The following is a 27,767-nucleotide window of genomic DNA, read 5'->3' on the forward strand; positions in this document are numbered from 1 at the left end:
TACTTCAATATATTTGCGTGGCGGACAGGAACCTTTATCATTACTGGACGTTTCCCAGTAATGGGCGGTTATATTTCAGAAGCGCAATCAGTCGTGATGGAAGTAGGGAGTTGTAGTCAATATTTCAACAATTTCAACATAACAAATGGCCCCCAGTTGTAGTTCGAAATCTATTTCCCATGAAGCAATGCGAATACTAAGTTAGGTATCCATGACAGCCGTTTTGATTGGTGTTGTTGTGAATCTGCTCTTTCTCCTCTGAAGTGGTGATACTGATAAGACATTATCATGTACTCAATGAATTGGATCAATGGACAACATCACGACGAAAAAGCACATCATTTAAATATACTTTATATGGCGAATTGAAGAGGAGAAATGTCTTGCTTTTACGCCCCCTATATGGCTATAAATCTCTATATAATCGTACGGTCAGCTAGCTAGCTAATGGTAGAATAATACCACAATACGCTTCATAACATTACCTGCCACACTTAACAGCATCGTAGCTAAAATCAGGCTACAGTACAGGCTCTCTTTGATTAATGGTGTTGGTGTGTAGAAGAGGAAATGTCCGTCCTCTGTCCAAAGAGTTCACAGCGAGTCGTGGAACTGGAGGAGGCGAGTGGAATGAGAGCTCAGGGCTTGTGCCTTTAAACCCCGAGAAAGAGGATGATTTCTAGATACAACAGACGGCCTGTTTCACACAAACTCGAGATGTGAGTAAAGAGCTGTTATAGGGGATACAGGGGCATTTGAAGGGACTCGGCTCATGAAGGGGCACCTGGGCACATTATGTGAAATTGGCTCTCCAAAATGTTACAAAATAAAGTATTTGAAATACAATGAATAATACAATGATGGTGTACAATGAATAGACATCTTGTCTGTGCTCCAAACTGGACTTGATACAGGTTTTCTAGCAATTTGTTGCATGTTCTAATCATGTATACCTGTACTTTACTTTACTTAAAATATTTTCCAAATGTTTTATTTGACAGCATTTAGGAATAAATACCCAATTTAACACTGAGGTGCCCATTCATCCTGTGTTCCCACCTATCTGCTGTTACCGTTACTTTATACTAACTAAGCACATGGATGGAACATGTTCTGTTAAAACAAGTGGATGCTGCATAGCCTGACTGATTGTTGTCACTCACTGGACACTGGTGGGAGAAAGTGAGACGATGAGTGACACCACTGGTGACCACTATCATGTGTCGGTGTAAAAGGAGAATTGTATTGATTCTATAGTGACAGTATAGTCCATCTGTCATACCAAGGTCAGTCGATGGACTTTACACAATGATCTCACACAAGCACGTACAGTGTGATGGCAATACATTTTCAGCACTGAAAACAAATAATTAACCTCGTAGTAATCTTTTTTTTGTTTTCTTTTTTTGCTGTTTTTCATATCAAACATTCACAGTGATCCTTGCCTAAAGATTTGCAATTACATACCTGCTTCTCATTGTTTTATCAATGTCCCGAATCTCTTTATTGGGCAGCCGTGGTTTGTCCCGAAGCAGTCTTGACCACCACCCTCTCCCAGAGGAAGCGGATGATAACCAGGCCCCTCAGCATTTCCTCCATGATCTCCAAGAAGCTGTCTCCGTTCCCAGGTAACTGGGACAAGAGCTCTTTGTACAGGCAGCCCACTAGATATTGCAAATCCATGTAATTTATATACACATTACACAGACTAGCCAGCAGAGCTTGGCAGATGAAGACATGGATCATATACTGACAGATGGACAGACAGATCACAACGCCCGCACTGCCACTGCTGTGGAGACAAAATGGTCGGAGTCATGAATTCTTTCATAACCAGAGCCTCTGGCTTACTTTTTTCAGTGTGCAAATTATTATTCTTTTGTAACTTTGAATTAGGTGTGGGTATTACCACTTGAGCCCTCTAGTCTTGCTTGCTCATTTAGCTTAAACATTCACAATTGTTGTAGACTTGCTTGATTTTAAACCTAAGAGCTGAAATTACGCTCTTAGGTTTACACAATGAATAGATGCTTTCTCTCTGTGCAGCTGGCTCTTTATCTAGGTGTTCTGTAACAGTACACCTTCTGGAAGACGGCAATGAATCTCAATGCTCCGAACATGTGAAACCAGATGCCTTAGAGCTGTGGATTAATTGATATCACATTGCCTTCTTCAGACGCTGGTATGTGTAGTTCAAAGAATAAGTAATGAGGCGACCTGTATATTCAATTACGTTTACCTTTGCGTTTTGATTTCCACTTGGAAATGTATGCCTTGCCCTTTATCATCGCCAATGTTTTTCATTGAGCAACTATTTATTTTTCCCTTTTACTCCCAGTTATTTCCCCCATCCATACTGTAGTCCTCATCACTGTCAAATCCAACTGTTTATCTGGGGAGGGTGTATAACCACATGCCTCTTCAAATAAACCTCTTCAGAGACGGCAGCTGCTTCTTTTCACCAGACAGCATGGAGTTTCACATGGGAGAGAGTAACAACACGCAGAGGTTCACACCACCTTCTCCTTGAACTTCTGACAACCAGCAGGAGTCCCTAGTGGAGCATCAATGCTTCTAACCTGGCTTCAAAGTCCCACCAGCAAACACTGCCAGTGCCAGGTTTATTCGTTGGACAAGAAATGATTCAGAGTGCAGACGGTGGTCTTTTGATCGCCCATCAAATCGAGTGTGAAAATAACATCATGCTCTCGTTCTTTAGATAAACAGAGCTGCATGCCTTTCCTTCATGATACCATCTGTTATTGTCATTGAACCATACAATGTTTTTGAGATGGGATGAGATGGTATTAAAAGGCACCCTCCCATGGTCACGTGGCTGATTTTAATACAAACATCTAAATGCTTTGTATGACTTTTCCTGTCCCCTTCTCATTCAGTTCGGAGACATCAGCTGCCTCAGGCCGGTCTGACTGTCCCACTGTCATCACAGGAGACACCACCCAGTCCTGGTCGGGCATCCACAGCTATACCGGCACCGGGATCTCCACAGAGAGAAGCTCTGAGTTCTCCTGGGGATATGATGTGAGTGTCCCTCAGCTCATTCCCTCACTGAATGATTGACACCTGGACTTCCCACACACAGGATTAAACGCATACAAAGTCAAATCACAAATGTTAATTTAACTTAATATAAAAGTTAGTATAAACTTTTATTAGTATAAAAATTGAACAATAGTGTTTCCATTTCTGTCTTAGTCGGTGCCACCAGAGCTCATCATTATGCATGTTGTAGCCTGCAGTAAGATAAACACAGCAGAACATGGTGGACCCTCTTGTAAACAAGTGTAATGCTTAATTGGGTCGTCCACTCACAGTTAACAGTCTTTGTATTGAGTTTGTGCTTGAAATGTACTGTAATTCTGCAAACTGTTAATACATATTTCAATCAATCAGCAGTGAGGTGCCAACATTGACAACAGCTCAAAAAATAAAAGTCTCACCACAATGTGACACTGAGTACAGTAATGACTAGTGTCTCTCTGTCTGTCTTATGCCCCTATTCCCCCAATCTTGTCCCAAAGGAGTTTGACAAGGCAGCATCACAGCAGGTCCAGCAGATGTTTGAGGAGATCGACAGGGAGCTGTACGAGGGGACATGTAGTGAGGGAGGAGGAGGGCAGCTTCGCGGGCTACAGGATGAGTGTCAGCAATGGGCTTCCACGTTCCCACACCTCCGGTAGGTCACTATGAATACACTTCTGACCTCCTGATCTGAGGCTGATTCTAAAAAATAGCCAAAGTATGAAATAATGCTTTTTAGCTCAAATCTAAAATGACACAGATTGATCGCATTGGTGGTTCTTGATAACTGGATCTCTGTGTATGCCAACATTTTGTATACCGGTTGGCTCAGTGGTGTGTGACCTGAGTTTGAAGTCGATCGGATTGGACGGTACTTGAGACACGTAAAGGTATATGAACAACAGGCACACACAGATAGATTTTGCCCATGTATAGTAAGATACACCAGCGTGACCTCTGTCTCGGTGTACCTCGGTCACACAGGAGAGTAAAATAAATACTTCAGTTACATTGATTTTGTGCTTTATAAAAAAACTAGACTCTGCTGTAGAGCACAGAGTCGGTAACGATGGAAGTTGGAGAGCCATGCCCCACCCGGCTATTCAATACCTGTTGTACCCGTGTCAGAGTACCCGTTCCACCCAAATGTTGGTGGGACATGTTCCATAAAGACAACAATACACTATAACAAGATGATAATAATAACATGAAGAAGAATTTTTGATTTTTATAGGATGTAATTACCGTATTAGTAAAAATGCATGTGTATGTCTGTCTTTGTTCTCCAGGATCCTGGGGACTCAGCTGGTGTGTTCCAGTGATGAAGGCTTCCAGTGGTATGCCACCTCAGGGATGGACACCTCTACTAGTCAACCATCAACGCCCAAGGACAGCAGTGTCAAAGCCCAGGAGAACGATGGGAGTGGCACAGAGTAAGCAGCACTAACGCTGGCTGGCTGGCTGGCTGACTGACTGACTGACTGACTAAAATTGGAAGACAAGTTCAACTTCAATGTTGATATATTTGTCAAACTGTACACAGTCTTTGATCTTATCAAATATTCTGGACTGCTTAATGGGGCCTAGATAGGGAAACGTTGATTTTCCAGTAGTAGAAAGTACAAATACATAAAGTAAAAAACTTTATTATTCATGTCAATTTCATATAATCAGGGCAATATTGAAATGACTGGTGGGTGTGACAGCTAGGGAATTTAATTAGTTCATGAAAGTCACAATAAATCTTGTAACATCTTTCTACCCTGACAGTTACTGGCTTCTGTGACAGCTGACTGCTGTTAGCAGTAGCACATAAATTATGGATGTCCGCTGGTTGGTTCTGTGGCTTTGTGACCTAGATACCGTGGCTTGTCAAAGGATCAAGTCAGTTAGCCAAAGACCCTCCTGTGGGTTGGCTGTGATAAATGGTTTCTGTGACTGCCTTGTTCGCTTGAAGCACAGCAGTCAATGCCACAGACTAAAAGCTTCTATTCAGATTATGTATTTTATTAGACAGATTGTGAGAGAAAGGCCAGTGCTAACACTAATTATTATAAAGTTTCACCTTGCAGTACAAGCATAAGCACAATTGATCATTTGTATATTAGAATTTATCCAAATACTTTTATTTTCTGACCATATCCCTTCAAGTGTTCATTCTCATACTGAACTGGGAAACATCTGCTTTCTTCTATGATGCTCCAGTTTCACGGAACAATCTACAACTCACACTAAAAATGTATGCCTCAATATGCTATGGATAATTTAATGATAACTGCTGTTAAATATCCAGACCTCACTGATTTATAACTTACAAATTTTCAGCTTTGGTCTTATTTAGTTGTTTCCGTCTTTTATATCTGTATGTGTCTTAATTGGTGATTTTAATGTACACAGTAAACCTCAATACCCATGAACTACAGTGCTTACTCATCTGTACGTGTCCTGTCTTGGATTAGGTTGAATGTGCAGGGAAGGAGAGCTGTATTGGTCCAATCATCAGTGGAGTCCGATGCTACACCTGGGGGCCCTGGTGGCATTAAGAGTCATGACAGGCCCAAAGTAATTGAAGCAGAGGGCTTGATGGAGGAATACCTGGCCTTTGACTACAGAGACCTGTGAGTCACGGAATATCATCACAATACTTAGAATTAGTATAAACAATTTAATTCAAATGTGTGTATGGCGTAATTTTGTCCAACGTCATGAAAAACGACTGAACAAACATGAATAATCTAGGCAATACTTTGCAAATCAGTATGTGCTTTAACAAGTGCACATTCAAATGTAGTTTATTTTCATACCATATTTAAATAAGTTGAATCCAATGTCTTCCGGACGTCATAATGATGACACCAGGGGTATCATATCCCCAGATACAGAGATTTGTGGATTTATAGATATTCCTCGAAAACCGATGACCTGACAGAATTTCCTCGCAGCACTGCACTCCCTCGGGTCCTAGGAGATCTGGTGGTTCTTGTGATATGTGGACGCACACACATCACAGCCAGATACTCAGAGATGACGTGCATTAGTGCAGGGGTTCTCAACGTTTTTGGCCAGGGACCCCCGGAAATGCTTTGGCCATGTCTCGCGACCCCCGGCCCAACTCCCCCCCCCCCCCCTGATTATTATATCTGAGACCCCTGCATTAGTGCATTTATATTTTATATATATACGTAGAATCATAGATAACTTGTAAACTCCTTTCTAGTGATTACTGACCCTCCCTCATTGCTGTTGTGTGCAGAGATGATGAATCGGAGAGGGAACGTTCGGAGTCGGGCCCGAGGCGCCACTGTCTGCCTCCTGTCTCGCCGTACCGATGCCGGCGTCAGGCCGTCCTTGACCTGCTGTTTGATGACGTGTGGAGACAACTGGTTGGTTGGATGGAAGAGCTAGTGCAACGGTACTGGGAAGGCTGTGTCTCAGGTACAGGGATGTGTTGAACCAGGTTGTATTTAGACCCTCAGATGTTTTTCAAAATACATTTTACTCCTACATATTTTGCCCAAACATCATGGCAAATCATCACACATTATCGCTATAGTCATGTCATGAAGATGGACCTGTCCTGGATCGGAAACAAAAAAAGTTTATCAGGACATCCCTAATTCTAACTGTAGTTTAATCTACAGATGATGAGAGAAACTCTGTGACCTTCAGCCTCGCCCAGCCGGACGCACAGAACCCCTTCATGTTGCTGTCTACCCTGCCCACACTGCTGCCCAAACTGGGGCAGAGCAGGGTGCCTCAGCTTACAGCCGGCCTGCAGTCCCAGGTCAGTTGACGGGCCAGTGGCCTACCTAAGCCGGCTGTAATTCAGGAATGATTTAGACATTTATTAACAGTGATTCCTGAATTAGACTAAAGTGAATTAACACCAATCCTGGGGGGCACATAAACACGACATCGCACTTGCAGTCAAGCACTAGACCAGATAAATGAAAGTTGTTACAGTATCCCATCTATTAATCAAAGACTTGGAAAATAGTATCATACCGTAGTCACTGATACATGTGAATGCAAGTTGTCTTTTTGGTATTGATAACTGTGGCATATACTATATAAAGCACCTCATAGTGTCATTAGCGATGCAGTCTCACGATGCTTCCACAATCCACTCTCTTGATGGCCAATTTCTTTTCACTCCTGTCTATACTCTATAGTCCTTTTCTTTCTTTTTCAATGCTGAAAATGCATTAACCTGTATCACTGTTGTCTTTTTCCCTGTATCTGGTTGTTTTCTGTCACTTTCTTTGACCCTCTAAAGTTTCTTTCTTTCTCTCAACATTTATTCTCTTTCTCTCCCATTTGTCTTTCTTCCTTTCATATCATCTTCCTCCTGTGGTCATACTTTCTTCCCTCTCAAAGAGCACACAGTCAATGGGCTCAAAGCACAAGTCCAGGCGGAAATCGAAAAAGCAGAAAAAGCCACCCACTGTATGTACTGTAACTCTCTCACTTAGAGCCAAAATGTCAGTGCAGTGTGTAAGGCGTCTATAGCGTATGACGCCGAGAGGCTAAAGCGGGGAAATGTTTTATCTGTCAGACTCGCTGCTTTAGTCGTTGTTATAATGAGAATCACTGCTCCAGGCCAGAGTACTGCTTTAGGTATATGTTTATTAAAGTTAAGAAGTTTACCAGTTACCACAGTGCATCATAGCATCGTAAAAGCGATTTGCGGTCAACAAAGTTGGACCTTCCCCGTTCACCCCCTCTCTCCTTCCATTCATGAAAATGCCGCTTTGCGAACAGCTGACTTTCTATGAGTGACGTAGGCTAGTAGCACACAACACCACGTGACCCATATAGCTGTCACCAACATTCCGGCCCCTAATTATTACATAATAGACAGTAATAATTATAAATGCATAGATTCGATTCATATTGAAAAACGTTTACATTACATTCTTTTTCACATTTTTGCGATTTTTTGTGCGCAAGAAGTTCATAGTTCGTTGCCGGTCTTGAAAAGAACCCCACGCAAAATCAAAACGAATTCAAAGTCATGAAAAAGTCAAGTACTCCAATGTCAGGGAAAAAGTAAATCCAAATCCTTGGAAAAAAAGTGAAGCGTACCCCAATGTCAGGGAAAAAGTAATTCCAAATCCTTGGAAAAGGAGTGAAGCCTTCACGACTCCATAGACTCCTGAAGAAGGCAGATCTTTGTCACGGGTCTGCATAAAAGGCTGGTCCGGGTCTTGATCCGGACCTGTCGAACAAGTCCATTCCGATCTGGAATTGTCTCTGTAATCCTCCCAATGATCCAGGAATTACGTGGTGCAGAATCATCCATTATGAGCACTATGTCGCCGGAGGTAAAGTTCCGCTTGATTTTTGTCCATTTCTGCCGTTCCTGTAATTGTGGCAGGTATTCCTTAACCCACCTCTTCCAGAAGAGATCCGAAATGTATTGCACCTGCTTCCATCTCCTGCGTGCGTAGCTGTCCTCCTTGTGGAACAGGCCAGGTGGTAAACTGGGCTTGACTTTCAGGAGCAGAAGATGATTGGGTGTTAAAGCCTCCAAGTCATTCGGATCTGTGGATTCCTTAGTGAGAGGTCTACTGTTGAGAATCGACTCCACTTCACAGAGTACTGTATGGAGTCCCTCCTCATCCAGACTCTGTGTCCTCAAGGTGGAATTAAGAATCTTCCTGATGGAGCGAATTAACCTCTCCCAAGCTCCGCCGTGATGTGATCCGGTAGGAGGGTTAAACGTCCACTTAATTCCTTTCAAGGAGAGCACATCATTGATCTGCTGCAGGTTCCATCCTTCAATAGCTCGTTTCAGCTCACGCTCTGCACCGATGAAATTGGTGCCATTGTCTGAGCGCAGCTCTTTGATCTGTCCTCTTCTCGCAATGAAGCGCCTCAAGGCGTTGACGAATGAGTCGGTGTCCAAGGATGAGGCAACTTCAATGTGCACGGCTCTAATTGTCAAACATGTGAAGATCACTCCATATCTTTTCACAAGACTCCTGCCACGCTTGATGTCGAATGGGCCAAAATAGTCGACTCCGACATAAGTGAACGGAGGTTCTCCTGTTGACACTCTGTCACTAGGCAAATCTGCCATTTGTTGTTGACCTGCAGCTCCATGTAGCCGACGACAGATGACACATCTAGAAATGATCTTCCTTATGGAAACCCCTGCAGCAGGAATCCAGTAGTGCTGGCGCAGCCTTGACAACATGTGGTTCCTACCGCCATGGCCAACCTCCTGATGTATCTGCCGTAGGATTAGGTCTGAGATGTGGAGATCTTTAGCTATTATGGCTTGATGTTTAGACTCTTCGGGCATGGCAGCCTTACTAAGTCGGCCTCCGACTCTCAACACACCATCTTCCAGCATCGGACTGAGTTTGTAAATGTGGCTGTTCCCTTTCACACTCTCTCCCTTTTCAAGGCAAGAGAACTCCTCAGGGAACCGTCTTCTTTGACAGAACTTAATGATCTCCAGTTCGGCTCCTTTGATCTCTTCCAATGAGAGACAAGTCTCCTTGTCAAGAACATCTTTGTGTTGAGTTCCATTTGATGCCGACTGAGAATCACGTCCAGTGACTTCTCTCCTCTTCCTGTTGTTCCAAAGTAAGGTTCTGAGCCTCAGGATCCATGCCATTACTCTTGTGAGGTGTCTCCAAGATGAGCTGCGGTTGATCAAACGTGCCACATTATCTTCCTCCTCTTCTTCCACAGAGACGATGGCGGCTGACACCTTAACCTCAGGATCTCCAGAGGGAAGTTCTCCCAAGTTGTCTGGGTTAACAGGCCAAGTCTCCTCTGGTTGCATGAGAAATGGTGGTCCGGATATCCATGTCTCATTCTTGAGAAACAGCTCCGCCCTCATACCTCTGGAGGCAAGATCTGCAGGGTTGTGCAATGTATTCACATACCTCCACTGTGATGCATCGGACATCTTGAGGATCTCTGTGACTCTGTTCGCCACAAAGATGCGAAACCTTGATGATTCGTTCTTAATGTATTTCAGCACGGAGGTGCTGTCTGTCCAGAACACTGAGTCTTGCAATTGCAGTCTTAGCTCCTTCCTCCATAGCTTGTCCATGCGAGCTGCCACAACGGCCGCAGTCAACTCCATACGTGGGATGGTCACAGGCTTTAAAGGTGTCACCCTGGATTTTCCCATTATGAAGGCAATGTGAGCCTGGGAATGGTCATTGCGCAACAGCAGGTAGGTGACGGTGCCGTATCCCTCTTCACTTGCGTCAGCGAAGTGATGCAACTGGGCGCTGGTTGCTTCTCCAAAGTTGGGTGGTTTTAAACATCGTCTGACGCTGAAGCCCTCCAACAGATGTAACTCCTTAAGCCAGTCGACCCACTCCTGTGCCGCAGATGTTGGTATGACATCGTCCCATCCTAGTCCCTTCCGGCATAGGTCTTGAATAATCCTTTTAGCTGTGAAGACCACAGGGGACAGGATTCCAAGAGGGTCATAGAAAGAGCTGACAGTAGAAAGGATTCCTCTACGTGTCAGTGGCCTGTCCTGAAAGGTTATACTGAACTTAAAGGTGTCAGACTGGACACACCAACGCACTCCCAGTGCCCTTTCAACTGGTAGGAGGTCGTGGTCCAAATCCAAGTCTTTAACCTCCTTTGCTCTTTCCTCTTCCGGTATTGCTGCCAACACACGTCGACTGTTGCTCAGCCATTTAGTCAGATGAAAGCCTCCCTTGGCACAGATGTTTACCAAGTCCTGGTAGAGCGATATGGCTTCATCCTCTGAGGCTATGGAAGCAAGACAGTCGTCGACGTAGAAACTGTGCATGATGGTCTCAAACACTTTCTGGCTGAAGAGCATTTCATTATCTTCGGCACACCTCCGAAGGGCAAAGTTAGCACAGCTTGGTGATGATGTTGCGCCAAACAAATGGACAACCATCCTGTATTCCACCATTTGTTGATTGAAGTCCCCATTAGGCCACCAGAGAAACCGAAGTAAGTCTGCATCTGCCTCTGGCACTCGAACTTGATGGAACATGGCCTCGATGTCGGACATCAGAACAATGGGCTCCATCCTAAACCTGGTCAAGACTCCAACCAGCCCACTCGTCAAGTCGGGTCCTTGCAAGAGCTGTGCATTGAGCGATGCACCCTGGAATGCTGCTGCACAATCAAAGACAACACGGATCTTTCCTTTCTTGGGATGGTATACCCCGTGATGAGGAATATACCAAACCTTGCAGTCCCTCCGCTCCAGACCTGTAGCTGGCACTCTCTCAGCGTATCCACTGGATATCAAGTTGTCCATAAATGCAGTGTAGTCCTTATGGAATGACGCATCCCTACTAAACCTCCTCTTCAGGTTGAGGGTGCGTTGCTCTGCAACCTTACGATTGTTGGGCATGCTGATAGTTTTGTCCTTCAGTGGCAATCCAACAATATAATGGCCATCAACGAGTTCCACAGTCTCATCAGCCATTTCCAAGAACTTACGATCCTCCCTCGACAGCCCTTGCAATTCATCCTGACTGTTTTCAGGGAAGTCTGTCTTGAACTGCTGGTTCCAGAGCTCATCAAGAGTGACAGCCGAGATCCTGTTAATGCTGACGGATGGAGTCACAGGGTTGTCACTGCTATCCCCTCCAAGTGGTCCATTTACAGTCCATCCAAGCATTGTCTTGACTGCGTATGGCCCTCCATCCATACTTCGGATGACTTCCAGTGGTTCCAAGGCTTTGGGAACGTTCAAACCAATCAACATTTCCACGTCTGCGTTGATCTGTGGCAGATAGACATGCTTCAGATGAGGCCATTTTTCCAGATCTTGCTGTCGTGGGATGTTGCTTCTGTTGACGGGCATCTGTTGTTGTGCGAAGATTTTGGGCATTGCACAGTACTGGTCACTGTCCAAGCCAGCGACTTCCAAATCTGATGCAATGCAGCTGTCAACCACCTTCTCTTGGCCCATTGTCCGTAAAAGGATTCTTGTTTTTCTTCCAGAAAGTCCAAGCTTCTCCATCAGACCCGCTGTACAGAAGGACGCTGAGCTCCCTGGGTCTAGGAAGGCATAGGTTTCCACTAACCCTTGACCTTTACTTGACTTCACCTTAACCGGTACGATGGCAAGTTTGCAATCTTGATCACCGGCCCCAGTAAGACCACCGGTGTGGATTTCAAATGGAGCTCTGTCTGAGTTGTTCCCGCCTTTCTCTGCATCTGAATTCTCATCGGAGTGGATGTGAAGCAAGCTAGGATGTCGTGAGCCACATTTCTTGCAAATCAGACGTTCCGTACACCGTCTGCTGATGTGCCCAGTGCACATGCATCCAAAGCAGACTCCATGTTTCTTCAGGAACTCCATTTTCTCATGATGAGATTTCCTCTCCAATAGAGTGCACGACGCTAGTGTGTGTCCTCCCCTTTTGCAGAAAAGGCATGTTTTCTCAGGTCTGTCCTCGTCTCTGTTCTCCCAATGAGCATCTCTTTCAACCGTTGTGAAAGTGGTAGCAAAGCTACTCCCTCTAGCCTGAAGACGAGGCACTGGTTTGGCTCTTCCACTTTCATCCTGTATGTCTCCGAATACAGGGTCGGTAGCGATTCTCACTTCACGCTCAACAAAGGTCACAATATCGGTGAACATGGTTCGTTTGCGATGCTTTTCTTGGATGTAACATGCTTCTGTTCGCCACTTGTCCCTCAGCTTGTAGGGCAGCTTCTTGATCATAGCAAGCATGTTTGCGGATGTGTTCAAGTCACATAAGTTGTGCACGTCTTTCATTGCATTGCAACATCCTCGCAAGAACAGGCTGTATGCTTGCAAAGCTTTCCCGTCCTCTGACTTAATAGCTGGCCACGAGAATATTTTTTCCATGTATGCGGATGCAATGACATGCTCATTTCCAAAGTGCTCCTGGAGTAAAGCCTTTGCTGTATCATATCCAGTGCCATCAGTCATGTGCTGACAGCTTCTGACTAGCTGTTGAGGCTGCCCCCTGGTGTATTGCTCTAGATAGTGCAGGCAATCGATGGAATTGTCGGTCCTCCGTTCTATGGTCTGCTTGAATGACTGCATAAAGCCATGATACTGCAGAGGGTCACCATCAAACAGCTGTATGTCTCTTTTGGGCAGTGAAGCAATGCATTGCTGATGCACCAACATTGAAGTTATCTCATTTTGTTTGTTCATTATAGACATCATGTCGTTCTGTTCACTGCTGGTGTTCTTAGAAAGAGCCCATGGGAGAGGTTGTATATCTCTATGCAAAGACAATGGAGGCTCTATAGCCTCTAGGACCATGCTCTGTCTCTGTGTGAGCGCTGAGGGCCTCTGGGAAGGTATGGCTCCATCAGATTGTTTTTCCTTTGGCCGTGTGCCTCCAACCACAGTGGGTTGTCCTCTTCCATCTTTGTGTGGTGTGAATGGCTTTGCATTGATGTTGAGGCCCTTTTCAAAATAGGAGTTCATTCCATCTGAGCTCCTAGAAGCGGCACTCCGCACAGTTTTTCTAGAAGTGGCACTTCGCACCCCTGACCCAGAGGTTCTTAAGACGTTCAATTTAGCCATTGATGCGGCCATGTCTGAATCAAACTGTAGTTGTTCTTTTTGCTTTCTTATTTGGGCTTCTTGATCTTCAAGAGCATGCTTTTGTTGAAGCAACTTTTGCCGAGCCACTAAAGCAGCCAAGTCGGCCTCGGCTCTGACACGTTCAGAAGCAGTTGAGGACACTCTTGACCTTATGGATTTTGAACCATGAGTTTTGCTGCTTATATTGGATATGCTGTCACATGGTAAAACATCCTCCTGGTCATTATCAACTTGATGTGACTGAGTCACATTTCCCACACCTCCATTTTCCTCCTCAGCAGCTTCATGCTGCAGGGGGCTTTCATGAGCCTCTAACTGAGGTCCTCCGATATGTGAGGATTTTAACCAGGCATTAACATCCTCAATAAGACCATCTGTATGTTTGTTAATCTTTGAGAACCATTCATTCTGCTTTCTTTGTTCATCGGGTGGGATAAGAGGCATTAAAGAGACATGAAGTTCATTTGAAGTGTGAGACAGTTGCATCAAAACATCAAGTTGCCCTTTAACCAGTGACACGTTTTTGTCATTTTTCATGAGCTCTTTGATAGAGGTTGTCAGAGCCTTTATTTCATCCACTTTCCTTTTGCGTTCCTTTTGAATTGATTCGATTTTATTTGCAAGAGCCTTTTCAGTGAGATTTATTTTCCTTTTTTCCTTGTCCTGTTTCCCAACGTTTGAATCAACTTTCGTTCCACTCATTTTGAATGCACAGTTAAATGACACGGTCACAATGAGGATCCAATGCAAGCCAACCAGCCACATAGAACAGCCACAGCGATCGGCGATCGCAAAGAGCAGAGCACGTTAATTGTTTGACAGTTGACACACAATAGCGTTAGCCCGGCGGGCACACATCCACAGCGTATTCACACAATGACAGTTTCCACTCGGCGGCGGATCCAGCTCAAACTGTTCCAAACAAGCCAATAATGTCAAAGCAGAACGAAATGGGTCGGGTTGTGTTACGTTACCCCCTGTCATTGTGCATGCGCTCCGGTCCTTGGTGTGTGATCATTCCATTGCTTAGCGTGTTGTGCATTTCGCAAGTTTGCTCCGCGTCCAAAGTGTGACTTGTCACGTCCTTCTGTGGCTCCAATCCTTGTGTTTGTGTCACTCTTTGTTGACAATGTAAGGCGTCTATAGCGTATGACGCCGAGAGGCTAAAGCGGGGAAATGTTTTATCTGTCAGACTCGCTGCTTTAGTCGTTGTTATAATGAGAATCACTGCTCCAGGCCAGAGTACTGCTTTAGGTATATGTTTATTAAAGTTAAGAAGTTTACCAGTTACCACAGTGCATCATAGCATCGTAAAAGCGATTTGCGGTCAACAAAGTTGGACCTTCCCCGTTCACCCCCTCTCTCCTTCCATTCATGAAAATGCCGCTTTGCGAACAGCTGACTTTCTATGAGTGACGTAGGCTAGTAGCACACAACACCACGTGACCCATATAGCTGTCACCAACACAGTGTATGCGCGCCATCCATTGTAACTCACTTTTCTTTTTATCTCCTAGTATAAATGTGCCTTTAAGGTATAATAAAGGGGTCATTAAGATATTAATCAGTTTTCTCTACATGTTTTTACTTTGTCTTCATTCGGGCTTTCCTTACATATCTCAACAACAATGCGTAGCCAGATTAATGATATTGTGACATCTAAAATTCAATGTAGTTGCCAGAACTGCAGCAAACTGGCCAGTAACAAACGTTGTGATACCCCGAATTTATGAAGGACTGGCCTTACGTCTTAATTGTTTTTTTTCAATCTCGAAATTGCTATCCAGCTACCGGTACATTGAAATTAGATGTCACAAGACATATCGGCAGTCAGAGCTCTCCGATGTTCTGGCCATGCTAGACAACATTTTGGTCATTGGCCCTTTGTTGTACTACTACCTATCTAACAAACACCCCCCTCCCCCACCCCACCACACCCTCTTTCCTTTCCCTCTCAACTTTCTCTCCATCCCCCATTTGCTCTTTCCTTCGTCCCCCAGCAGGGCAGCAGGGCACCGGGCACCGGAGCAGTGGTGACCCACCACAACTTCAATGACCTCATCATGATCCACGGCATCCCGCTACAGCAGAGGAACCTGGGGGTGCTGGACAGATCCCAGTACGGTCGTTGTAGTGCTGCACTTAAAACCCATTTAGGCCTGAAAAGTTCGCTCTGAAAGAATATACAGTATATTCAAAGATTTGTGCCGCATTTTTACGATTTTTCAAAAATAGCAGACCTACAAGCTCGTAGGTTGTAGATCTGCTATTTTTCAATAGCTAAAGTATACCATAATGCTTAGTTAAAACACCAAAAGGAGTTCCCGTCTAGAATGGGTTAATGTTACAAAATAGCAGATGTGTTTTATAGCGAACACAATATTCTAAAATGGCACAGATGCTTTCCCGGTTTTAATGGGTTTTTCATAGTGTATTATGAAGTCTGTTGTACAAACAAACAGCACATGTAACACAATCATAGAAATACATGCCAGAGATAATGTTATTTTAACCTCGAGATGTAGTTTAGACAGATGCTGTCCTATTTACTTTGTGGCACTAGGGTTCACTTTACCATCTTGCACCTTGCGAGTTGCTCTGGATAAGAATCGAGTCTGCTAAATTTCTAAATTGTACAGTAACATTGTACTGGCACTGGTTTAACACAGTGGTTTACTGTCTGAAACCAAGGCGATAACACATTGCATAGCATACTGTTCAATTTGAAAACAGGTGTTGTTTTTTACACGCATTGTAAAAAATACATTGTCATTCATAGCAGTACTGCAGCCAGTTAGCAGCAGGAGTGAGTGCACCAGTTATCCATTTGTATCCATTGTTGTCCATTAATGTGTGACCTTTCCACACGTCAGGGAGCCAGAGGAGAGGGTGTCCCATAGACCGGGCTCCAGCGTGGTCCCGTCTAGCAAACCACGCCCACGCCGGGCCCTGGAGCAGAGCTCCTCCTCGCTGTCCCGTCCGGCCCAATCGGCGCGACGTAGAAACCCTCCCCCCCGCACGCTGCTGCCACTGGTTCCTAGCCTGATTCAGTCCAGTGCAGCGGGATCCATGGATGAGGTCGTCCGCGGGACGCGCCTGTGAGTGCTATGTCGCCGGAGCAGCCGGTTCTCCTCCGTTTTAACCACCACTAACCCACTCCCCCCACCCCCTTCTTCTCAGCCTAGCTCGCCTTCTCCTGTGGTCTCTGAAGTGCCAGAGATTACTTTGACAGCAGTTTGCCTTTCAACTTGTGCCTGGTGTGTGGGCCGTGGGGGGCTAATACAGTAGGATGTGTACAAGTACGCTGCACTTTGAAACATGAACTTGTCATGAACCACAGGTGAACGATTAACGGGAAAGGGTATTTCAGTTTTCATTTGATGGAGATTCCATGGAAATTGTGCCACAAAATCCAGTGGTTGTGGAAATGATGAAGGTTAGATGTTTCTGCTCTTTAGTGGGGTGTACATGATTTGAAATGTGGATATTTGTGTGCCCACTTCCACAGACCCACGGCCAGTGACCGCCTGACCTCTCCATTGATGCCTCTTAGCAGGAACATTCTCCTACCTCCCATTAGTACAGTAGAGATGGAGTCCTCCCACTCAGGCCAGCATTTGAGACCCATACAGGTACAGCACTACTATATTTACAGTAAAACACATTGTTAAGCACCGTTAATGTGCTGGAAAACTAAAGAAGTGACAGACTGTCATTAATGGCATTGTTGCTTTTTGTTTGGATAGGGCAGTGACTGGAAAGTGCAGATAGAGGATGAATGACATGATGCAATACATATCCTGAACTAAGAATTGCTGTTTGGGGCTAATGCATTCACTGTTTAGGTCATTATTAACTAACCTTTATGCAATCTGGTCATATGATTTTAGACTGAGCCAAGGTGTGAAAGTGAAACTATCTGCAGTTAGCATCTTATAAACTCTCGTCTAAGCTAAAAACTGATTATTTGGAGACTTTATTTAACCAGCCTTTGTATACAACAGAATCATGGGGTGCTTTATGTCTGGGTGTTTCTGTGTAGCGTCAGAGAGGCTCATCCAGCCGCGCCCACAGTGCCGTAACAGATGAAGTGGGAAATGCGCTCCCAAGGGATCGTCACCATGTATTCGACGTCTTCTCCCGTCCCAACACTACACATACATACAGGGTAGGATGCTGTTATTATTTATTTTTTTAAGATATTTTTGCGGCTTACGCCTTTTATTGGTTTTTGAAGGGACAGACAGTAGGCTGACAGGAAACGGGAGAGAGATGGGGGGATGACATGCAGTAAAGGCCGTGTCGGGCTCGGGAGTCGCGGCACACTGCGACTGGATTACCAGTCGGGTGCCTAGACGGTTACGCCACCGCCTGGGCCGGTAGGATGCTGTTTAATGCACTGCATACGGCACAGAGGAAAGGCCATGCTAATGCACCCTTCTATGTATATAGCCGGAAAGCTTCAGTTAAACAAAACAAAACCTTAATAGCTTGGAGATTGAGGCAACATTTTGTCCTAATTGATCACCAACATCCAACAAGTTCATTCTACGTACATAAATTCAGATAGATAATTTATGCAGAGTATCTTTTTCTGCCTGGTAGGTTTTAATTAATAGTGCTGATCCATTTTTAATCTAATTTATGTGATGAAAGTGCAAATTATTTTAATGGTTAGTCCCATTTGTTGTACAGGCAGTGAGTTTGAACTGTAAACCTCTGCTTCCAGTCAGACACCCCGTACCGTCGCTCCTTCACTGTGCTGGACAACATCGGCCAGGGTCGGCCAAGCAGGGCTTCTGTGGCCACAGGTCAGCAGTTCGGCTCTGATGTATCTAACCTTCATTCACTCCATCTAGATTCGCTTATAGAAAGTCTGCCACTTGGAGTGAATTTTACACAAAAGGCAGCAGTAATTTCTTAGTGCACCAATAAATGTGTTCCATTGTGTTTATTGACTTTATTCCTTCAGACTCGCTTGGCATTGGTGTGACAGGCATCAGTCTGGGCATCAGTAGTTCTTCTTTCCTGGATTCATTCTCCCATCACCCTCTGGGCCACTCACCTATTGAGGATGAAGAGGAGCCAGACCCAAAAGGTCCCCTCCCAGGTAAGTAGAGTTAAGGCATTTCCTGACTGAATGTATTGCTGTTATTTTGAGATCTGAATAGTGAATAAATACATTATCTATAATTACATCAGAATACACACACACAACTCAATAGGGTGCCATGTGCAGTGCGACAAGTCCATTAACTCACATGTCTTTGTCACACCTCTGATCCTCTTTAGCTCGACTGGTGCCCGTGTCAGTCCTACCACGGGCGTACACACGAGGGGGTATTTCATCAAGAGGCAGCAGACCTGGTTTGTAGCTTCAGCCCGCCACGCTCCATTTTAAGTACGCAACACAAACTCTGCTACACCCAACTGTGCCCTCGGATTTTTGTCTTTTCTTTTCAGCAGTAGCGGAATACTGTTTTGTATTATACTGTATGGTTAGTGATTTTATTAATCGATTACCGGTACCATTTTGTTTTCTAGAGGCCTATTTTTTTATGTTGGAAATTCAGCTTACACAGCTGCCAAAAACGGTAACTGTCCGGTTGATTCTCACTTTTTAAGTACGTATGTGCTGGATGTGTGTATGGCTTAGATGTATATTTGCGTATTTATATTTGAATGTACTGTTGTATGTTGCGTACTGTCCTCTGTGGTTCGTCTTAATAACAGTAAATGTCTATGCAGGCCATGACAGCTCAACAGGCACAGAAAAGGACAACAAAAGCTGTTTTTATACTGACAATGCTTCATCAGGCTGTTTGGAACTGTCTTTTTCATAAAAGGACAACTTTCAATGCCTCTGTGTATCAAAGATAAGCACGGACGCATACAGAACCTCTCCCGTACCGTTGCACGAGTGGGATTAGACACCATCTAAATGGAAAGCTTCCAGTTACCTTTCCCACATGCTCTCCCTGTCCGTCAGTGATCATGGCTTAGTTTAAGCTCTTGGAGGCATGAGAAGGAATATTGATGCTGCATTAGCCAGTGACAGACTGCACTGTAGCACAAGCCATGATGATGCTGTATTGTATTCATTGCAGGTGGCACCTCTTTAGTCAGACAATGTAAAGTTTAGCTTTAAATTCAATATAGACAGTTATTACACTGTTTAGTTCATGTTTTATGTTCTTTGTACTTTAGGGAGAGGGATTTCAGAGTTCCACTCTGTGTACAGAGTCAAGTGTGTGCTGCACTGTATGTACTGTCGTACATTTTAAACTATTCTCATCCGCAAAGGAGAACTTGTGTTGACTTTGGTTGTTTAATGAAGTCTAACATTCAGTCCCTTTAGGCAGAAGATTCTATTCTCTTCTTACTTAACTGGAACAGTAACATCAAGCTACCTGCAGAAAAGGTGTTTCTCCCTTCATTCAGTTATTACATCAGACAGCCTTGGTAAACATGAAAAACGAAGCTTGAAATGTAAAGTTGTTCTTCTTTAATGCATCTCCTTTGAAGTTTAACACTGTATTTTATACAAAAGAATAAAGAGATGCATACAAAAATATACATATAAATGAGTTTGTCTTCTCTGAAGTCGTGGAATATAAATGCTCATATTCAAAGAATAAGAGAAATATAGGCAACATTTTGATATGTATGACATACAATGCAATACAAATGCTGTTACATATTCACATTAGAGGTCGGGTATAGGACGAGCTGTGAACAGCTTTGGATGTAAGCATATAGCACATTAATAATACAACACATTCTATTTTAAGTGCGTCTATTCTGAACCAAGAAAAGCTTGTCTGCCAACATTACACAACTTCATACTGGTTTGCTCTCAAAGTAAGTCTTCACTTTTTTCCTCTTCTTACTTTCTGAGAGCTTCCTCCTTTTTTGGAGTATTTTGCTTCCAGGTCGGACAGGAAACTGTTAAAGTTCTGCTCCCTTGATTTCTGCCTTTGCTGTAAGATGAGTGAAAAGAAACATACAGTATACTATAAATATTATCCACTTAGTAAAACTATTATCTTTTGATTACCATCACATGCATCTATGCGTGTTTTACCTTTAGTATTATTGCAAGGCTGTCTTCCTGTTCACCAAGTCCCATCTCTCTCTTCATCTCCTCAGCTTCCTGTCTCTCTTTTTCAAACTGCGAGGAGAAACACACAGTAGTATATACTGTGAATAACAGTCCCCTCTCCCCTGGGTATTCGACCCCAATCAACACCGTGAAATCCCTCACCCTATTCTGCCGTGCTTTTTTCTTCTTTTCACTCTCCTGAGTGAAGGCAGGGAAGGGAGTGACCTCGCCCGCCTGGATGGCATCAGAGATGATGCTACGGAGCCTGGGCTCGTCCTCTTGGGAGCAGCAGAGCGCAGAGTCCATGATGATATCCATGTTCCCTTGGTGTTGGACGTAGAGATGGATAACGTCCTGGTGCTCCTCGTCCGAGCCCTTGTATTTCTGTTCAAACTCCAGGATGTCCTGCACTGTGATCTGAGACAGACAACACATGGATTCAACGGCGTCAACTCCGGGGGTGTCCAAGAGCCCAAACACCCACTGGCAAAATAATAAGCCAATATGCACCCACTGAAATTAAGACTGAATTTCCCCTCCCCCTGGTCATGTTGTCACGTAGTCACACACCTTTATGGGGGGTGGGGGTGCTTAGGCCAGAACAGGTATTCAAATGCTAATACGGTGGCTTTGTTCCAGTGACCGCACGGTTCATTCACACTCCTGCAGCAACACTAGCCCTGGTCCAGTGCTTACAGCGAGTCTCTCTCACTAGCTGTAAGCAAGCACTCGACCAGGGCTACAGCAACACCACTGTGTGTACCGTCGGCCCATCTGTAAAGAGCCATGAGCCGGGAGGGAGCGGAGGGGCAGGAACACCACCGGGTAATCTCCACGCTCACGCTGATTTGAGACTTGACTAACAGAGCCATCTCAGCAAAATATCCCAAAACAGTGTCCGGGGAACAGAACTGTTCCTTTTCCTCAGACTACTTTTACTTTAATTGAAAGGTAAGATGCAGTGCAATTGGGTCAAGGATCTTGCTTTCGTGAGCAATGGTGTACGAGATTGGTAATACATTGGTCAAATCATGACATTGTTAGACCATCTGGGGGAAATAAATAAATCTGCGTCGTCGTCCCACGCAATTCTAGCCCTAAAGGTAAAATCCACCCGCCGCTGAAACAATTTAATTATTTACTGTTGATCATTGATCATGCTGAGATGTTGAAACAAGATGCTGAAACAATGTAATGTGTTCGTTGTGAACTGAAAGCGCACCACTGTGTTTATTAGAAAACTGTAAATAAAGTAGGCTATTAGGGGGGGGGGGGGGGATGTTGCGGGGTGGGTGGGCACCTTAGAATATATACTCTAAGGTGGAAACACTTTCCTCGTACGTTGACTGGGGAGCACTCACTGACATCATAAGAACATTACGCCCCTGCATGATGGATTAATAATGCTAGACACAGATGACATGCAGTACTAGGTTCTCAAGGATGCATGTTTATGTATTTTACACTTCTCAGATAATAATACAAATTCAACTATTATCTCAGTCAGACTAATTTCATCTTCATTTTGCTTTTTACAGAATGGCTCTGCAGCCATCCATGTGCGTGCGTCCAGCCGTCCAGAGACCAGAGCTAAACCTTGTCAGCAAACTGCATTTTATCCCTTTTTCAAATATTTAACTTTAGTTGTGCTGTATAATGAAAGCTGTGACATCATATTAGTGAGATAATTTATACCGGCCTGGAACATGCACAATGACCTCCTTGGGTCTCTCTCTCAACCCTGCATGATGTCATACCGGTAGTTTAATTCCTAGAAAACAATGACCATGTGAGGTCGTGTAAACTGTGAACACATTAACAAAGAGATCGAACATACAGCATCTGACTCATGTGTGACTCAGTGATGGGTCAGTGTACAGTAATTAAAAATCATCATCACCTTGGGGAACAGCAGCCTCCAGTCCTGCTCACAGCATCTGGGCATGTCGCTCTCTTCATCCACCACACCCTGTTCATCGTAAACCTTCCTCTGCTCCTTGTCACTCAAAACAGCATACAGCTTCCCCAACACCTGAACAGATTAAACATATATAGAACTTTACGTTATTAAACGCATTGGATGAATAGTATCAAGAAAATAACACACACACACACACACACACACACACACAGGGTTCAAATTCACAGAACGCAGCGATTCAGGCTGGACCACGGGTCAGGCTAGCTACAAGCCTGCAATATAGGGCAGGCTAGCAATAACAACAAGCTGTCAAACAGACTACAGCGTTTTGTGTTTGACAGATAGATCATCATCATCATCATCATACACATTTACAGTCGATCTCATTCTAATCTACCTACCAGTGAAACTTGTCCGTGGCCCGCGGGTCTTCGGGGGCTCTGTCAGGGTGAACCTTCAGCGACACCTTGTAGTAGCTTCGCCGGAGCTCTGCGTCCGTGGCTTCCTTGGCGATGCCGAGTACCTCGTACAGGTTGGAGGTGCTGAACAACTCTTGGCACCGGGCAAGAAGACCCATTCTAACGGACCTAACGGTTGTTCAGCGCGCGAGAACTGAATTAAATACCACTTCGAAGTTAAGCGGTTACTGGCTCCAAACCGTGAAGGTATAACGTTGGGGTTCTAATTACGTCCCGAAAACCTTCTCAAAACATCTACTAATGTTACAGAATGACACACAATATGATATCGTTCCTCTCCTCTTGTTTCCTTGTCAATATTTGGCGCGCTGGCCAGGAGGTTGGCTTGTCAGTCACGTGAGAGAGACTACGTAAGAAACGTGCTTACGCTTACGGTAGGTTGCTACGCATACGCCTGTCGCCCGCCCCTTATGGTTGATTCATTGATACACTAACAGACTAAAGGCGGAGAAAAGCATTGAAAACAAAATACAAAAGTAGGCTACAGTTTAAAATATGAATATGAGTATACATATTTCTACTTGAAATCATAGATTGGGCTTGCTTGACTATTTAGTGTAATTATAAACTGCTAAAAATAAAAAAATATATTACGTTTATTGTTGTCGAGAATAAATGTTAGCTGTAATGCTTAATTGGGTCGTCCACTCACAGTTAGCAGTCTTTGTATTGAGTTTGTGCTTCAAATGTACTGTAATTCTGCAAACTGTTAATAAATATTTCAATCAATCAATCAAAATGTACTGTATTTCTGCAAACTGTTAATAAATATTTCAATCAATCAATCAAAATGTACTGTATTTCTGCAAACTGTTAATAAATATTTCAATCAATCAATCAATCAATCAAAATGTACTGTAATTCTGCAAACTGTTAATAAATATTTCAATCAATCAATAAATCAATCAAAGGTTGCTGGGGTCTGGGGACCCCCTGCAGTACCTACCTGTCAGTTGCTGGGGGTCCCAGAGATAGAAATGCCACTAAATGGGGGTCCAGTCTAATGCATGTCAAACTAGTCCTAACCATAACGTCACAAAAAAAACTAGTCCGTGTTGTAGGAAATTTACCAACGGGGTTTGAACCAGTGAAGTTACGAGGTTAAAACTCTAAGTCTGACGAGTAGTCCATTAGACCACCAAGGACGCTGCCAAGATAGAGATCAGGCTCTGTATTGTGTATTTAAGCCGTGACGTCAGCCACTTCCGGGTTCTATTCAAGGAAGTTCCACGTCTACAAGAAATTCGCGGTTAAATCTCGCGGGCGTGGCCTCACACCGGAAGGAAGTGACGGCCGGCACCCTTAAATACGGAAGAGACGCGTGGAGCCGAGTTTGGTCAGTGTTTGTTTGGAAGTGCCACGTCACCATCGGAGCAGGTATGTTATTTAATACTTAACGCTGTTGTTGTTTTTGTGTTCAAACGTCGATCACTTATGAAGTTACGTGTTATGATGTTTATATATGATGTTTCTACAAAACTGTAAAACACCGTTTCAGTGGCCCAATGGTTAGTGTCGAAGGTTTATAACCAACGGGCCCGAGTTCACGTCCCCGTCGATGACCGAGAGTGTTTTTCCTTCTTATCAAAACAAACACAATTGTTTTTGCTAGACTAGTCGAGGTCGATTATTCATTCAGTATTTCAACCACAGACCACCATGTTACATTTATAGACTCACAATGAATGGTGGTCAGTGGCTCAGATACTGAATGGACCTCGACTAGATGCAAAAACGAATTTGTTTTGTAAAAAGAAAACACACTCTCAGTCCTGGACGGGGAGTAGAACCCGGGCCTTAAAGTTACTAACCGTCGACACTACCCGCTCGGCTACCGAAACACGGCTTTAAAGAGTAGTATTTACATATCTAAACACAACAAGTAACTCCAAAAGTGATAACCTGTTAAAGCCACGGACCACCATTTCACATTAATAGACTCTCACAATGGTGGTCAGTGGCTCAAATGGGTCTGAGAGACTAGATGCCCTCAAATGTTGGTCCATGGCTCAAATGCTGAATAAATAATCGACTAGAGGTGAAAATAGTATTGTTTGGTAGGTAAAAGGACAAACATTCTGTGTAAATTGGCGCGAAGCAACAAACATTCTTTGAAATTGGCCGGGCACTCATGTTAACAAAGCTCAGTCACTAACCACTATGCTACAATAAGCATTATATAATCAAAGGATCAAAAGTAGCAATCTTCTACATTCTCTAATTGTGTAGTTTTTTGGAAATTAAGCAGATGCTTAACAACAATTGAACTATTGAGAGTGTAAAGATCTACTATTGGGGTCAATTTGGTTACCTAAATTAAATTGCTCTGTATTGTGACAGTAATCATTGCTATAGAGTGTGTGTTCAGTAACAGTGTTAAATAGCTCTATAGTGTGACAGTAATCATTGCTATAGTGTGTGTTCAGTAACAGTGTTAAATAGCTCTATAGTGTGACAGTAATCATTGCTATAGTGTGTTCAGTAACAGTGTTAAATAGCTCTATATTGTGACAAAATCATTGCTATAGTGTTTGTTCAGTAACAGAGGTCTCCCGGTCTCTCCAGTTTTTTGTTAAACACAGTCCCATAGTCACAGTACCTCCCATTCACTCCCACTCAGTCCCATTCACTCCCATTCACTTTTATTCACTCCCATTCAGTCACATAGTAACAGTACATCCCATTCAGTCCCATGCACTCCCATAGTATCAGTCCCATAGTAACAGTACCTCCCTTTCACTCCCATTCAGTCCCATAGTATCAGTAACTCCCATTATCTTGCAACACAGCAGCCAAGTATATGCAGAACACGTATACACGCATTTGACATAACACAAACAACAAGACAATTTACATACGTAAAGACATGAAGACAAGAGCAATATCCACCGCTTTGATTATCCTGTGGCTACTACAACTCCTGATTAAACCCTTTTCTATTTATTAAAGAGCTGGAGAGACAGGAATATTCCTGTTACTGAACACACACTATAGCAATTATTACTGTCACAATAACTTTGTACTTTTGCTACTGATGTTTGTGTGCAACATTTGAGCTGGTGTCAAGTCACCTTAATTCAAGTGATGGATTATATACAGGGGCATGCCATATGGTCTACCTGCACAGCCTTTGTGATTACTGGTAGATCACGATGTACCTTTTGGGCACCCCTGCAATACAGGATTCCTGTCCAGAATTGTTTTTTATTAAATATAGAGGGTTTAAGTGTAGGGTTTGTCATGTTGGTGTTCTCTATAACTTTTCGTCCTGGGCATGACGTTAAACTGTCCAGTGTAACTCCAAGTTACATGGGGTGGGTATGGTTTGAGAGTTTGTGATGCTCAGTTCTTTTTTTGCGTCTCGGTTCCTCAGGTGGAAGCTGCATATTTGGGTTTTTGATGGGTTGGGTTTCAAGTGGCTGGTCGTTTGTTTAGATATTGAAAAGGAGGGGGGCGAGCGCGCTACCTTGTGGGAGGCCGTTCTTTTCACATAGAATACCATCGCACAGTGGTATCAGACCAACCACAATCAGCCAGCCCTCAAACCAAACCCTTCGACTTAGAAGAACGTGAAACTGCAATGGGAAAGTTGAAACCCGGAAAAGCAGCAGGGATTGATGGCATACTGGCAGAAATGATACAGCACCTGGGACCTATCGCAAGGACCTGGCTTGTGGGGATGCTGAACACATGCATAGCACAGAAAACCATCCCTTCTGTTTGGAAAAAGGCTGGAGTAGTTGCAATCCCTAAACCTGGCAAAGACCCATTATCCCCGAAGAGCTACCGACCCATTTCCCTCCTCTGCATCACCTACAAGCTCTATGAGAGGCACTACAATTTCTGAACAGACTATATTTACATCAATATGTCTGGGTCCCCACCTACTCACTCAGGGTTGACGTGTCACACCTGCAGTGATGGGAGGGGCACCAAAATGTGGTATTTTGATTGTTTAATGGGGGCACTCCCTTAGTATAAAAGTGTATGTTTTGTGTACACATGACCTGATGAAGATCAAATGGATCGAAACGCTGTCAGTATTTCAACAAAGAACGTCTTTCTTATACCTGTGGTGTGCGGGCTCCATCCAATACCTACACCAGTTGTGATGCAACAGAGTTTGCTGTGACCGTTGTGAATTATGGGTGGTGTGGTTTTTGCCAAGACGGTGGATTGTGGCCCATGCCTTCCTGCTGTTATTTGACATGTTGGTGTTCTCTATATCTTTTCGTCCTGGGCATGACGTTAAACTGTTCCGTTCGAGAGGACCAGCGACCCTCGAATGTAAACGGCCACGAAAGGAAATTATGTGTGTGTGAGGTGTTCTCTATAGGTTGGGTTTCAGGTGGTTGTATTGTAGTAGCTTGACATTTCTTGGAGGGCACTTTCAAGGACAGACTCAATCTTCTGGAAGTCTGCTTGTTGGGTCGTAATGCAGAGGTTGTCGGCGTAGATGAAACGCTGGCATTAGGCATTGGGTAGTGGCTGGTCGTTTGTGTAGATATTGAAAAGGAGGGGGGCGAGCACGCTACCTTGTTGGAGGCCGTTCTTTTGGGCTTTCCATTTACTCCTCTGGTCATTTAACTGGACATAGAAGCGCCTGTTGTTGAGGAGGCTTTTCCTGACCATTGTGCGGTGTTGGACAGTGTCGTAGGCAGCAGAGAGATCTCT

General features: G+C 44.0%; 2 protein-coding genes across 2 annotated transcripts; one reads left to right on the forward strand and one right to left on the reverse strand.

The window, feature by feature from the left end:
- Positions 1-364: 364 nt before the first annotated feature.
- On the forward strand, positions 365-20,103 carry fam149b1 (family with sequence similarity 149 member B1). The gene is made up of 15 exons (XM_083774522.1): positions 365-719; positions 1,515-1,628; positions 2,898-3,042; positions 3,543-3,697; positions 4,332-4,475; positions 5,502-5,660; positions 6,296-6,477; positions 6,684-6,826; positions 15,592-15,710; positions 16,465-16,689; positions 17,100-17,223; positions 17,634-17,759; positions 18,321-18,402; positions 18,564-18,701; positions 18,884-20,103. The coding sequence occupies exons 1-15, from the start codon at positions 673-675 to the stop codon at positions 18,964-18,966; spliced, it is 1,986 nt and encodes a 661-aa protein (XP_083630648.1). The 5' UTR covers positions 365-672; the 3' UTR covers positions 18,967-20,103.
- Positions 20,104-20,161: 58 nt separating this feature from the next.
- dnajc9 (DnaJ (Hsp40) homolog, subfamily C, member 9) lies at positions 20,162-23,371 on the reverse strand. Its single transcript, XM_083774523.1, has 5 exons — positions 23,018-23,371; positions 22,594-22,725; positions 20,856-21,110; positions 20,676-20,762; positions 20,162-20,571 (listed from the first exon to the last, which is right to left on the reverse strand). The coding sequence occupies exons 1-5, from the start codon at positions 23,189-23,191 to the stop codon at positions 20,461-20,463; spliced, it is 759 nt and encodes a 252-aa protein (XP_083630649.1). The 5' UTR covers positions 23,192-23,371; the 3' UTR covers positions 20,162-20,460.
- Positions 23,372-27,767: the final 4,396 nt, after the last annotated feature.

Source organism: Protomyctophum parallelum (assembly GCF_964188405.1).
Source record: "Protomyctophum parallelum genome assembly, chromosome: 10".
NCBI lineage: Eukaryota > Metazoa > Chordata > Actinopteri > Myctophiformes > Myctophidae > Protomyctophum > Protomyctophum parallelum.

Bases quoted from the DNA above. Each gene is read 5' to 3' on its own strand.
- fam149b1 (XM_083774522.1), top strand. From the start codon at position 673: ATGATTTCTAGATACAACAGACGGCCTGTTTCACACAAACTCGAGAT. The intron at 3,698-4,331 runs GTAGGTCACTAT...TTTGTTCTCCAG, and splicing joins TCCACGTTCCCACACCTCCG to GATCCTGGGGACTCAGCTGG. The intron at 18,403-18,563 runs GTCAGCAGTTCG...TTATTCCTTCAG, and splicing joins CAGGGCTTCTGTGGCCACAG to ACTCGCTTGGCATTGGTGTG.
- dnajc9 (XM_083774523.1), bottom strand. From the start codon at position 23,191: ATGGGTCTTCTTGCCCGGTGCCAAGAGTTGTTCAGCACCTCCAACCTG. The intron at 20,763-20,855 runs GTGAGGGATTTC...TTCTCCTCGCAG, and splicing joins AAAAAGCACGGCAGAATAGG to TTTGAAAAAGAGAGACAGGA. The intron at 20,572-20,675 runs GTAAAACACGCA...CTCATCTTACAG, and splicing joins GCCTTGCAATAATACTAAAG to CAAAGGCAGAAATCAAGGGA.